The sequence below is a fragment of the Orbicella faveolata genome, unplaced genomic scaffold, assembly GCF_042242905.1.
Source record: "Orbicella faveolata isolate gen_17 unplaced genomic scaffold, um_ofav_v1 contig_14, whole genome shotgun sequence".
Lineage (NCBI taxonomy): Eukaryota > Metazoa > Cnidaria > Anthozoa > Scleractinia > Merulinidae > Orbicella > Orbicella faveolata.
Genome location: NW_028301541.1, coordinates 8,528,691 through 8,543,413, shown reverse-complemented (window position 1 = coordinate 8,543,413; position 14,723 = coordinate 8,528,691). Strand labels below are relative to the sequence as shown.

Genomic DNA, 14,723 nt, shown 5'->3' with positions numbered 1-14,723 from the left:
TATTATAACAATAAAGTGAATCCAAGAGAGTAGCCAGCGTTTATGGATTTCATACTGTTGATAATTAGGAGAGGTCTTAAGTAACACTTTTTTGAAGTTAGTTCTTAGATAATATTCAGAATCACGCTCACTTATCAATTATCTGTTTCGATACACTCTTCTTCAACTTTGAGACAGCCATGTCATAATATTGCCATCTCTTATTCTTGTAGGACTAAGAAGTCACTAACTTTCACGATTAAGAGTAGTAAACTTCTCCCTTAACAGTTAGAAAAGTGAAAGATTTTTTGCCCGTCGTTTATTCTTTACTGAAAGCTAACGCAATCCGTCTGTGGCTAGAAGCATCCCATCTCTTTAACACAAAGCTGCTGGCAATCTCCGTTGGTTTATGAATGTACGCTATAGTGTTTGCAATAAATTGATTGCCAGCAAACGACCTTTTGTTCCTTTACGACAGTTATATAAGAAAGCTCCCACACCGGCTCTTAGCATCGCACGTAAGACACGGGAAATAAAGGTGACCTTTGATGTCACGGATCCGTCACGGTTATGTCACCATACGTCTCCTTAATGGCCCCTCTGTAACCTTAAGTCATTTGAAAAACCGCTAATCACAGTTCACATGAAACGAATTAACCTCATTAAAATGTTTTTCCCCTTAATTCATCCTTATATTAGCTGGTTTTATCGTAACCAATCCAATTTTTTCTCAATTGAACATTCCTTTGAAAAAAAAACAAAAAAAACAAAAGGCCAAAATCAAGACGAGGCAATTGCCTCGTCTTGGCTCATGCTACCTACGGCCCTGCTGGAGTGCCTAACTTCGTTGATTAACCGTTTCCATCCACAAATTGATTAAGTTCTTCTTTGTTTGAAGCACTTTCTGTCTCATCTTTGATTCGTTCAGCTGCTCTAAGTTTTCGAAAAAGCTTTGTAGATCGCCGTGGGTTGTGACGTAGGAAGCAGCGAAACTCGCAGTTCGAGATTAAAGATAACACAAACGCAAACGACATATGAACAGGTCATCTGGTCGTCATTCTCAATGTTTGCGTGTCTCAACATGACCAACCAATGAATGGAAAACTTCACCCATGGGACACAAATCCCCAGAAGAAAACAATGATCTTAAATATCGGTTTGCGACTGACTGCGGCTGCCATAGGATGCTTGGTTGTCAAGCGCCTCTCAACTGCAGGGGCAGTGTAATTTAACATGGCAGCTTGGTAAAACGATGTTGAAGAGCATCAGAAAGACATAGGATGAGGCCAAACTGATTGCAAGCTATGGTACAAGCTATGGTACAAGCCCTACGCTTCATGAGGGGCAAAGGGAAGCCAGAAACTATTTCGAGATCACACGCATGACACGGGTTCTAATATCTCTTTATCGTTGGGCAAATTTCTGTCTTGGATTTGACGACTGGTTGTCACGATGTTGTCAGGTAGATTAGCCAGATAAAGGCTCTAAAAATAATTATAAGTCATACAAGCACTGAAATGCAGTACTAATAAATACGTTTATTGGACAGACCATTTAGAATTCAAGCCTTGAACAAGTCTCAGAGCCTTTCTCTCCAGTACTCTCCAGTTTGGCAATGCGAGATCCAAACTGGATTGCTCGTTTGGGTAGCTGCGCTGATGACGTTAAGCCAAGCAACCGCGCCGCTTGGCGCAGCAACTGTTTCTCCCCAATCCCTCGCGGAAGTCCTGGGTCTGTCTGTAAATTCAAGGTGTTTGTATTGGTCAATATTTAGCTCTTATTAACCGAGCAAGAGGTTTGTTATGGGAGAATCTTGACCGAGGTCGTGAGTACAGACCGAACGCAGTGAGGTCTGTACAAACGACCGAGGTCATGATTCTCCCTTACAGACCGACTGAGATCGGTTAACAACATGGTTATATGACAAACAAGTAGAGTTTAATTCGTTTAATGTGACTGGTTTGTAGTTAACTGGCATTTTGCTTGCGCACGGCGATGAGCTGGGCTTAATTCTGCCAAAGTTTGCTCGTCCTCTATACTTTTTTTCTCATCAGGCTTTTTGGCACTTCAATACAAAAATATTGTTAGAAGAAAAAAGTCAACTTTTTTCACCGCAAAACATTACCGGTCTAGATAAAACTTAATCGCTTTCAATATCGATTTCAGCCAATCAAATTCGTGAATTCGGTAGTTCCCAGTCCTTGTGAGACACAGCCATATAATAATTTAAATAAAGAAATGTAATCAGGATAAAATAAATAAAATGTGAATTGGAATGTCCTTTTGAACTATGGTACAAACATGTAAGAGTACAAATGACAATTGTTTTGCTCAAAGGCATTCCACATCACAGTGAGTCTGACATTTCTAAGGAATCTAAGCCTAATAATTTAGCCACATCTTTACCCAAGTCTTGGTCATCTCAACGTCACAAAAGGCCATTTCCGAGTTACCTTGTGCCTCTGTTTCAAAACGAGTCGCGCAAAACCTTTCGTAGGAAAATGAGTTAGATTTGCGTGAAAATGAACCTGAAGGCGGTACAAATTTTCGTATAATTGGTTTCGCGAAAAGACTCGTTTTGAAACAGAGGCAAAAGGCAACTCGGGAATGGCCTATTGGCTTCTATCATTTGTGAAACGCTATTGGGGGAAGGCGCGGTTGCCAAGTGGTTAGTGCACTACAGATTCAGGGCTCAGAGCTCAAGTCGTGTCCGGGGTCACTGCGTTGTGTTTGTGGTTAAAACACCATACTCTCACATGAGTAATGTTAAATGTAGTGTTGGGTGGGAACTAGCAACCCATCCAGGGGGGAGTAAAAATACTCCTAGTCGCTTCATGCCACTGAAAACTGGAGACAAGCGCCGGCCTGTCGAACGCTGACTTAACGTTAATTTATTCAAATTCAGACCAGTATTGTTGGATATGCTACGACCTGAGGCCTCCGTCGATATAAGTACAAATTGCCTTCACTTCCTCTCCGTACAGTCACAGTGTTTTAAACTCAAGTTCCCTTGTATCTTGTTGCAATAAGACGGCATTTTGCAAAGCTGACATGGGGGAAGGAGTAACCAGTGCAAGTTTTCTAAGATGTCGTAACCCTTGCTGTTTGATATGTTCTTGAACTTCTCGAGGTCTTGATATAAATCCATAGCAACAACGCTTTGACAAATATGAAAGGTAAATTTGTGTTCGAGTCAAGTGAGACATCAGGCCAGATTTATCTCCGGTTTGGGGGCATGAGGTGACTATTCCAATGCAGGGTCAACCCTAGCCTTTAAAGGAGCTCAGTCACGGCATTTTGAGTTATTTTGGCCACGTAGGGAAACCTGAAAATAATAGTTCACTAAGATAGAAAAACATCAGAGAGATAATAATAAACCATAAAGAAACGAGTATGCTTAAGGATGGAGAAGATTGACACGGATTACACACGACGAATTTGAAACACTTAGGCTAAACTTTTCAAGATGCGCAAACCGTGACGAAGTTAATTCGCCGCTATCTGTTTATACACCTAACTGGAAAGAGGCCTCGGTGTACTCTGTGAATCTTTGGGTGCGAGGGGGGGGGGGGGTGGGGTGGGGTGGGGGGCTGCCGCTGGGACACTGAAACCATTAACCTATTGCCTGATTTGAGGCCGAAAAGGATAAGGTACGAGTCTGTAAATTATGGGATAAGCAGCTGTTGATCCACATAGTCAGAAAGAGCACACCGAGATTCACGAAATCCCCAAGTTTGGTGTTAATCAGGCTAGTTTTCACTGAGATACAGCCATTTAAAAACGTCAAAATTAACAAAGAAATGTTTGGTCATCCCGACTTGACGTTTTCAAATGGCTGTATCTTGCTTACTATTGGGTCTATTTACACCAAACTTGGCGATTTTGTAAAGTTTGGTGTGCACTTTATGACTATGTGGATCAATAGTTGCTAATCCCATAATTTACAGACTCGCACTAAGTCCTTTTCGGTTTGAATTCAGGCAATACTCGACCATGATCAGCTTGATTTTGCTACGACTGGGGTGAAATCATTACATTTAATGGCACTAAACAAGGTGGCACACTAAGTAGAACTTCGTTGAACATTTCATTGAATCAGATACTGTAGGAGGACGCAACTGTGTACCTTCGCGTTTGGTTTACGCTGGGGTGTTCTTTGGCCAAAGAGTTACAAATGTGCTTTTTGGCAATCGGAACTCGTTCTTGTAAACAACATATCATTATAAGAGCCAGCTGTATTTTAAAACCTTTGATTTAACCGTCGTATGATTTCTGATTTGTGCCTTGACATTCAAGACCGAAAAATATATATTTCTGTCCTGGCCTTTCCCCTAGACCATGTAACATCTGCTAAATATTAATTCCTTCCGAACTAAGATGCCCTCTCTGGTCCATTTTCCGGTTTCTTCTCTATATCTTCAATGTTTTTTTTTTCCTTCTTGGCTGCCTGTTTCATTTGCTTTCAACTCCATTATGTGAATTGTTAGCTTTGAAATGACTGTAAAGTTTGCCAGCTACAGCAAGAAGTAGCTTTAATTTAATAGCATACATAAAGCTGCCTTCGCCACCTTGCCGTGAATTCAAGATCACTCCACGCCGTCTGTTGTACATGTATTAGAATGTAGGACTTTCAAGATCAGTCACTCTTCTACCTTGTTCCGTTCCAGAACTTGAACCTGCCACTCACCATGTCTCAAGGATTTTTTTTTTTCGTTTTGTCAATCATTTTAAACGGCACTATGACGGGAAAGATCGAGGTCGTTTGGCTTTCGAACATCTGCATTTTTGTGATATGGTTTATCGAAATCGCTTTTTATATTTGAAGCTTTCGTTGATCGAGATCCAGACAGCCTTAGGGTGCGGGAGTGTCGTTTTTTGCCTTTCCCTTCGCTGTGTTCACTCCATGCATGTCTTTCGCTTGGCGTTACCGCGTTCCTCTTAAATTTCAGTTTGTTTTTCTTTCCACAAAATGATTTCCCAACAGGTCCTTTTGAGAGGTAAGAACTATTATCCTCTTTACTCTTATCGTATCGGTCAAAATCAGTGGTTTGTTCTTCAACTGCATCGGTGCCGATGTCAAAGAAGTCATCATCTTTGACGAAAGATTTCTTTAGCAGTTTTTGGACTTCAGTTTTTCGTTGGGTATGGGTTCGAATCCATTTACCAGCTTTTTGTAGTATGTTAAGCTTCACGTGAAAAATCATCAGTTGTACCAGAAGAGAAGCTCTGCGAGTAGCGTTAGCCATGGTCACTTGTTTTATATTCTCTGGCAAGTTTGCACATGACGTAATAGACGTATTGCATGACGTGAAGTAGTGTGCGCGCGCCGCTACTCGAAGGTCGGCTTCTAGAAAACCTAGCAACGATAATTGTCTCATTCGATGGCAGTGTATTTTGTGTATTTTGAAAACTGGTTCACCTATCGCGATTTTCCGTCAGCAAGAGCGACGGATTTCAAGGATTTCGTCTCTTACCGAGTTGCGACAGGGAAAGACGAGGGGTGGGGGACTGAGAGAAAGGGGGTCTCCTCTATTTGAATACATGGCAAGATGTCGAGCAACGGCACATTAACCATCAAGGGGCATATTATATTTATATTAGATTTTATATTTTATTAGGTCACTCACCTTCAGCCATACTGGGAGAGAGTTTAAAAACGAGACAACCTCTTCATCAAGGAAAGGAAACCGCGCCTCTCGGCCGTGATCTGATATACACCTGGAAACCAATCAAATAGCCAATCAAATGACGAACCAGAGTTGTTCGTTATAACGGGGATTTCGCTATACCGAGGTTCATTTAAAAAGGCTTCTCTTGCATATGTCGTACTGTAACTTTGGTCGAGGTGAAGAATCAACAATTATTGGAAAAGTTTAAGCAAAAATCATGATTTGTAAATGGCGAGCAGACACTGACAAATCACGTTACTTCGCGATAACCGAATACAATAATTATTTTATCATTAGATCACCAAGTTTGTTTTCTTATTAAAATCACTTTCTTCAGGACAGCTCAGGGGAGCAATCTGCCATTTTTCACCAGAGATCATGGTTAAAATTACACATGAGTAGAATATTATTTGCACAAGACACATTTAGACGGTATTACAAACGAGTAGACCATTATCTGTAGGCAATTATTAGGCAGGTCACGTGGTGGACTCTCGACCAATGGAAAGGAAGAAAAAATGCATCGAATGATAAGATGATTTGTCAGTGTCTCGCAGATGAATTATCTGCTCGCCAATGACAAATCACGATATTTTGCTCAACCTTGACTATGCTCAACTTGCAGTACACATGAATGAACAAAAAGAGAGCATACCTGTCATCTCGGCCAAGATTCCGTTTAGATATTCGCTTCACTTCCATGTCTATCTCGTCCATTAAACCTGACCAACCTTCATTACTGAAAAAATATCGATAATCAAGTATTATAAGCTGGAAATTTTCTTTTCCCTTGTCATCTCGCATATCTGAAGGAAGAGGTAATGTCCACAGAAGGGCTAAGTCACACACACACACACACACACACACACACACACACACACACACACCGCGATGTACAAAATAGCTGATTTTTATACCTAATCGTACTTTAAAGGTACGCTTCTGCGGCATATCAGGCGAGTTTGGTCGAGCCATAGTTCGTATTCACCAAAATACTCATGGTGAGACCAAGGGTACGATTAGGTATTCACTGTACCCAAATTTGGCCAAGTGACCATGACATCCTAGCCATATGAGGTCAGTGACTTGATATCGCAAGATATCAGGACAGTAGACACGGCTTCTGATTGGCTAATTGTGAATTTGGGAACGGCAAAAACTAAAAACACAGCAAAAAAAACTCAATTACTCGAAGCAAGTTCGGTGCCTGGCATATCCTCCTAACTGCTCGTCCGCTCCCATGCCAACCAGTAAAACCTGTTAGAGGAAAAGGGAATCATAGAGTTAACCAGCTTGAAGGAGAGTGAAAAGTCCTTGTGTCATTATGAGACAACTCTGAGAAGGTACAAAGGAAACGAGACTGAGGCGAGTATTTTCTCTCCACCGAGACTCCCCTCTGTGCATTATTTCACGTGACAATATCGTATGAGTTTCTGGTGCTTGAGTTCTTTAGGGACGTTATCAAGCGATCATGATTGTTTCACGTGACGTCATTATGGCTTTAATGTCACGTGACGTCAATGTGCGACTTTTGCTTGTGACGTCATTGGGTGATAGTTCAAATGACGTGACGTCAACTAATTCAAAGGCGTTTGACGTCATTAGGCGAAAGTTTACATGAGGGCATTGGGTGAGTGAAAAGCTTACGTTCCCAAGTCCCACTCCACATTTTCATTTTCAAGCGACAAAGAACTCCAGTATTTTACCTTCGCTTTACTCGTGTATTTCTTCTCTTCAGTATCTCCTTCGCTATTTTTGCTCAGACTACTGCTAACGGAGAAGGAGCGTAGACGTCCTATCCCCCGGGCAGCAAACCATAAAGCACAGCCAATACTGTCATCTAAAACGGTGTTCAGGGGGGACACCAAGTGACTGATATGGCGAGACCTGGGACCAATGGAAAAGAGAAGCACTTAAGGACCAAGTAGCAAGCAGCAAGTAGATTATTCCTTCTGTATATGGTGGTGTAGAAGTGTTTTTCACCTTACAACCGGGACCGGTTCATACTCATTCTTGATTGAAAAGATTAAAATCAAAGAGAGTTCTAAGAAGGTACTCACTCGTCGAGTTCTGAAGCCGTCTGTAGGGTAGGTAACGATTGAGCGATTCAATAGACCCTTTTCATAAATGGCTGCCAATTTAAAATTCTTTTGTATGCATTTAAATTAGCCCAACTAACCTCGTTTGAGATTAAAAATTCTTTTGAATTGTCAACTCAAACACGAGGTTAACTGGGCTAATTTTAATACGTACAAAAGAATTTTTAACTGGCAGCCATTTATGAATAGGGTCTATAGCTGATCTTCACAGCTTAGGACTTTCCCAGTAACTTAACTGGAGCCGAGACTAGCCATCGATACAATTCATACCTCATTTCCTGAAGCTCTTCCAGGGTCACATCAACCTTAAAGTAAGGAACACGGAGGATATAAAAAGAGCTGTACTGTAGGTAAATGTATTTTGAGTAACAAAAGAAACTAATTAACCTATAGCGCGTTTTCACTCACGGGGCCAGCAGCCATGCAAAGTTACTGGCAAATGAAAGTGTTTAGATAAGAAAAGAGTTCAACTCCCACAGGATTGGTTTGGTACAACAACATGGCCGCCGATTCATTGTTTTGGGACACTAATATGGCTGCCGTGACGTCATGTGAAAACACTCCTAGACCATTACCTCAATAAAATTCCATTGTCGTAACGGGTTAATGCACTGTAATTCCTCCAAGCCTGATATTCCTGTTATTCTGTCCGGAACACGGAAGTTTCTTGCGGGTTTTGTTGGTGTTACATTCTTTCTCGTCTTTCCTTTCTTTGTATTCTTGCTTTGACGATGGCTAGATGGGGTTTTTTGCTCAAATGCGACATTTATGAGATCTATGGCTTCTTCCGTAGGTACAAATCTAAAATGTGCATGGTTACAACAACATCATAAGCCCAGCTAAGTTAGAGTCCTACAGTCGATCACACTTTTTCGTTCGTTCGCCCTTAAGATGGCTCAAAACAGTTTCTAGCACTTAGATTTTGAAGGGTCGTTACAACCACTCTTTCACACTTGATGCTACAATCATGTTATCAGAAAACTGCCCAATCATTGGTGAACACGTTGTTATCATTTTCGTGACGCAATAGGTTACCATAGCAACAGTATGACCTGCTAAAAACACCCTTAATTACAGCTTTAGGGGCTTATAATTTAAAAACGGCACGGTGAAATTTTTTTATATTATCAAATTTTAATAAACATAAGACGCAACTTTTGGCAAAGTTTTAAAAAATTCTGTACATTTCAAAACTTTAAGGTGGCTCTGAACCCTATGTACAGAATTTTTTAAAACTTTGCCAAAAGTTGCATCTTATGTTTATTAAACTTTGATAATATAAAAAAATTTCACCGTGCCGTTTTTAAATTATAAGCCCCTAAAGCTGTAATTAAGGGTGTTTCTTGCAGGTCATACTGTTGCTATGGTAACCTATTGCATCACGAAAATGATAACAACCTGTTTACCAAGGATTGGGCAGTTTTTTGATACTATGATTGTTGCATCAAGTGATAAAGAGTGGTTGTAAACGACCCATCAAAATCTAACGGCTGGAAACTGTTTTGAGCCACCTTAAATTCATTTGTTCGTCTGTTCGTCTGTTTGTCTGTTCGTCTGTTCGTCTGTTCGTCTGTTCGTTTGTTCGTTTGTTCGTTTGTTCCTTTGTTCGTTCGCTCGTTCGTTCGTTTGTTCGTTCGTTCGTCCGTCCGTTTGTTAGTTCGTTTGTTCGTCAAACTGTTCGTCAGACTGTTCGCCACTATTCGCACTATTCGTACCATTCGCTATTCGCTATTCGCGACTATTCGTTATTCGCTATTCGAGTTTTCCAGACACCCTATCCCTTTATGTTTTACTTCTTCACTTGTATGTTCGTTCTTTCGTTCCTTCGTTCCTTCGCACGTTCAGGTTTCCTTTGTTCGCAAATACGTTCCTCCTTTCTCTCGTTTGTTCGTTCGTACGTTTGTTCGTTCCTTCGTTTGTTTATTCGTTCATTCTTTCGTACGTACGTTCCTTCGTTTGTTAATCGTACGTTCTTTCGTTCGCACGTTCGTTCGTTCCTTCGTTTGTTCCTTCGTTTGTTCCTTTCTTAGCTTCGTTCCTTCGTTTGTTCCCTCGTTTGTTTGTTCGTACATACGTACGTTTCTAAGTTCCTGTTCGTCCGTTCGTTCATTCATAACAAAACTTAGAAAAATTTAACTGCAACAAAGTACACACAATTAACTTACTTGTCCGCCAAAGCCGCTATCATCATAGAATCAATGCCACCTGAGAATAAAATACCAACTCGAGCATCCTTATGCTGTACTCCTGAAGATATAAAACTATTCGCTTCGGAAGTAATTCCCGAGGAAAAATTAGAAGTAACTGAATCGCTGTTAGTTCTTGGCAGATTCCAAACTCTTTTCCGAACTGCATTACCAAGAACTGCAATAAACTTGTCTCTTGATTCTTCATAAGATGAGTTCCACATACTTCTAAGCAAATCGCATTGAGAGCACCCTTCTGCGATCGTCCCAGTTGAGGAGATATTTGTATCTTCATGAGGTTCGGCAGTCATTGTTAATTCGTTGCATGATGTTTTCAGACAAGAATCTTGATAGAGCACCGAATCGACCCTACGCATCGGAGAAGTACATTTATTTGAGTCACAAGACGGACTTTTCGAAAGACTTGCTTCAAAATTATCGTTAGTGTGGACTCCTGGCGTTGGATTCGGTGAAGAACATTTTGCGTTTACATTCAAACCACAGATGTAATCTTCAAGACTTGTTCCATGCTTGGTGAGATTTGGATCACAATTAAGATTTGCGCCGTCGCGTCCTGAAATACTTGCCTCAATTACATTTTCATTTTCAACAGTATCAAGATTTGACATACCATTTTCCACAGTACGCTTTTCACTACCTGGTCCCACGGTGTTTTCACTTCCGATCGACTTTTTGCCTTCTTTGGAGGACTTTTCTTCCAATTTTATGGCATTTTCATCGCATGCATTCGCTAGCAGGCCAAGAAGCCGCCTGTTCTCTTCAATAACTTGAACATCTCGTTCTGTAGGCATTTGTTTGTTAAATGGCATCACAGGGCAGGGCAGAAACAACGTGGAGTTTTCCAACTCTTCGTTGGAGATCTTCCACTCGAATTTATTGATCCTGAAAGGTTGATCACAAACTTGATCAGTTGTATGAGTCCCAAACTCAACGCAGTACAAGCCATCGGCTGGAACTTCTTCAAAATGCTACAACAAAACATAAAAAAGACAATTCATTCTTTCAACGACTTTACTGACGTGAGTTGTTCGACCGTAAACGACAAACTAGAAGACTGTACCAGGTAGACGGAAAAACAGATCGAAGTTAATTAAAACGTATTGAATTCAACAGCAAACTCCGTTGTATTCAGTCATTATTTTTTTTGCAACATGGAGGATATCTTCAAATTGGAAGAACAGAGTCTATAGATGGTATGGCTAAATAGAAAAAACGTAACGCCCAGCTACATAAAAAATCTCCTATTCTTCTATTCTGGAAGGAAAAACATAGCGTTGCTTGAAATATATTGCTCCCTATGCACTGGTCAATGGGACTGGCACTAGCGCTCTTTTCATTGGTTTAGCCAATCAAATTTACGAAGCGGGACAGTTGGAGCGCACGCAAGGAAGACAAACTCAATGGACAATTTAGAGTGTAGTATCAGTTCGTCGTATATCTTCCTGAGTCTTGCCATACTGTCGTATCTCAAAATACGAATAACGGATGCAAAAGTACAACTTTTCAAAATAGATTAATTATATCTAATTATTATCCACCGTTTTGCTTTCTAGAAATCCAGATTTTGAACCGCGATTGGTATCTATGAAAGCGGTCAGAAGAATTATTTTAAATGTTACGTTAATGTACTTTCTTACAGCGAAAACATTTTCCAATTTAGTATAATTGTGTTTTGCTTTGCTTTGCTCATTTATTTTGTACTTTACAAAGTGGTATGTATAAGGTAAAGTCTGCATACGAGCCAAGTGGCCCATCAGGCCGGAGCTTATCCCAGTTTCTGCAGCGTGAAGCGACTAGGAGTATTTCTACACGTGCCTGGATGGGATGCTACAGATGGTTACCTCCAGCATTAAATTCGCTGGTACCCATATATACATCTGGGTGGAGAGAGGCACTGTGAGAGTAAAATGTGTTGCTCAAGAACACAACACAATGTCCCCGGCCAGGGCTCAAACCCGGACCGCTCGAGCTGGAGATGAGCGCACTAACCATGAGGCCACCACGCCTCCCTGGGTACTAGGCCCTACTTACAAAGTGGAGCTAGGTAATAAAATCCATTCAACGCCCAAAGTCTGTTTGGCTGAGAATACGAAACGAATAGTCTGCGCATGCTCAGAAGGACGTATTGCAGAAAAACGAGTATATCATTTCTTAAAATTTAAAAGGTACAAGTAGAACGTTACTACAATTTAGTACTTAACAATATTACAACTTGCTCACCAGATTTGTATCAGTGGCAGGAGAGTTTCTCTCAGTCACAGAAGTTACAGCAAGAACGTCACCTGGATTTGTGGGAACATGCCACAACAAGCTTCGACGTCCAAAATAATCTCTGCCAAACCACAGTTTCTGTTCACTCACCTATCAAAAGCATTTGTATAACAAACGAGGTAAAACCTTATCAAGATTGGACAGACCTAAAATTAATATTGTTTGATCATAAGCTATAGGTACAGTACCATTAATACTCAAGAACCATTTTTTACCATTTTTTTGTTATGCTGCCTACATGTAGCTTAAAGACCATTAATATATGAATATAATTTCTTTCTTATTTGCAAATAAAAGAACAATCAAAATTAAATTGCATGAGAGGAGACAAAACCACATCAGCCTTGGCTGGTTTTCATGTGGGCCCTCTTTTCAGGTCGAAAATGGAGGCTTGAAAAGGTTTTTTTTTTTTTTGTGGAGCGAGAAAAACAAGAGTACCCAGCAAAAAAAACGTCAGAGCAGGGAAAAGAACAAACAGCAAACTCAACTCTGAACACATGTCACTAGGCTGGGATCAAACCCAGGCTACATTCATGGGAGGTGTGTGGTCTCCCACTGCACCATCTGTACTCATGTATACTTCAAAATTCCCCATGAAGTATATAGAGGGTCACCGATTGTACTCACTGTGTGCAAATGTTTACAAAAAAGTTAACACATTGTTCTACCGTTGTTTTGCAGCCTTAAGACCACTGTACATAATCATTAAGAACTGTACATTTGTACAGCAATTTTACACAACGTCACAGTTAAAGCTGCAAAATAATCACCATTTCTCGAACAAACCTTTACTGTCAAGTTCTAATTGCCACTAACTGTACCCTACATGTTCATTCAACTGTCTACAGTTTCAATAGTCAAGTAATAGAGTTTGTTTTACCAGTACCTGCCAAAACACAAATGCCCAAGGACCTTGAACCTTAGCCATTGTTGAAATGATGTGTTGAGAAGGTGTCACTTCTGAGAGAGGATTCGACAAATTATTCAGCAAAATCAAAGAATCATTTTCATTCTCCTTCACCTGCAGAGTGACATTTACATCAACAGAATAATTACAACCTTTTTGTTGGTTTTCCATTTGACTTTTGGAAAGGATGCATTATAACATTTAACAAATAAAGTAGCCTAGGTCGTTTATTACACTGTGATAAAACACTACTAGCATTTGAGAACATGAGGGAAATGTAGAAAACACGAGTCGCCTGCGAGTGTTTTCTACATTCTTGAGTGTTCTCAAATGTCTGGGGTGTTTTATTACAGTGTAATACATGGCTTAGGCTTCTTCATTTGCTTTATGATATAGAGGTTATGTGGCAAAAACAATAAAACACGCTTTTTCTATGTTTTATACTATGATAAAACATGGGTTTTTGACCAATCAGAGCATACACATGGTCCTATCTATATTATAATAACTTATAAAACACCGTGTAAGACAGAGTGAGCGGAAAGCTCTATCTCTATAACTTGATAGAAAAATAGAACTAGCACAAGCTGTGGATGTAATGATACATGTAGTATGAACAAAGCAGGGGATTCATTAACTTTTCAACAGGAGGGCAACTGGGTTTCATGGATGGGCAAAACTCTTTGAACTGAAATTATTTATGAGAAAAATTTTCCTCTAGATGGTCAAACCAGGCGGGCAAAATCATCTTCACAGCCGGTTAGTTTGCCCGGTGCCCAGCCCTTAATTAATGAAACCCCTGGTAAACAGAATTTTGACAATCTGTGGTCAATTTGTAGTCATCATCTAAGAAATAAGCTGATGAATTTGAAGTTTTGTTGACTCACATGGAATTTTCCTACTTGAAAACTAATTTATTTCTGTCTTCCACAAACAAACATACGTACCTCTATACCACCAAATATTTCTCCATTCCACAACAGAATATTCCCACACTCATCTTCTAAAGGCTGGGGAGTCTTGCTGCCTCTTAAATGAAGTACAGTACCAACAAGACTCAAGCAAAACTTTCTGTGATCATTTGTTATGGAGAAATCCTTTTTCCCAATGTGATCTGGACCTCGTCTTTGAAGATGAGGAAGTACAGAATCGGATATAGTCTGTGATTAATTTGATAAAAATGTTATGTGAGTTCAGTTCCCAATAGGTTATTTTGATACAATTATCAAATAATGGCAATAGGGCTAGTAAACAGCCTGGTTCGCCTTGTGTCTCTATAGCTCAGCGGTAAGACCACCCAACTGGTATCTGAGAGATCTCGCCAGCGATCATGGGTTCAATTCCGCTATATTAAGGAGCTTTTTAATTACTTAACTTAAGCTTAAATTTACCGAAATTATAAGCAAAATTCAAACCTGATAATGAGTACTTGAATTCCCACTGTCCACGAAAAGGAAGCAACAAATACCACACATGGCATAAATAAGTCTATGCCTCAAAATAAGTTTCTCGCCTTTCCGTTTTACGCTCACGCTTAGTCCGCCATTTTGAAAATCATATTTGCGCCCCGAGTTTTCTGTTCAGCGGACAA

General features: G+C 40.2%; 1 protein-coding gene across 1 annotated transcript; it reads right to left on the bottom strand.

Annotated features, from left to right (window-relative positions):
• Positions 1 to 1,497: 1,497 nt before the first annotated feature.
• Positions 1,498 to 14,693, bottom strand: LOC110045381 (asparagine synthetase domain-containing protein 1-like). Its single transcript, XM_020750988.2, has 12 exons — positions 14,548 to 14,693; positions 14,080 to 14,292; positions 13,112 to 13,246; positions 12,175 to 12,315; positions 9,913 to 10,922; positions 8,323 to 8,548; positions 8,018 to 8,052; positions 7,355 to 7,535; positions 6,838 to 6,905; positions 6,304 to 6,387; positions 5,607 to 5,697; positions 1,498 to 1,716 (listed from the first exon to the last, which is right to left on the bottom strand). Exons 1-12 carry the CDS (start codon positions 14,605 to 14,607, stop codon positions 1,534 to 1,536), a joined length of 2,427 nt encoding a protein of 808 aa, XP_020606647.2. The 5' UTR covers positions 14,608 to 14,693; the 3' UTR covers positions 1,498 to 1,533.
• Between the last annotated feature and the right edge of the window lie 30 nt (positions 14,694 to 14,723).

Excerpts from the sequence above, each read along its gene's own strand:
- LOC110045381 (XM_020750988.2), bottom strand. The coding sequence starts at position 14,607 with ATGTGTGGTATTTGTTGCTTCCTTTTCGTGGACAGTGGGAATTCAAGT. Across the intron at positions 8,549-9,912 it reads ATAGCGGCTTTGGCGGACAA|ATTTGTACCTACGGAAGAAG; the intron begins GTAAGTTAATTG and ends TGCACATTTTAG. Across the intron at positions 5,698-6,303 it reads AATCTTGGCCGAGATGACAG|GTGTATATCAGATCACGGCC; the intron begins GTATGCTCTCTT and ends ATTGGTTTCCAG.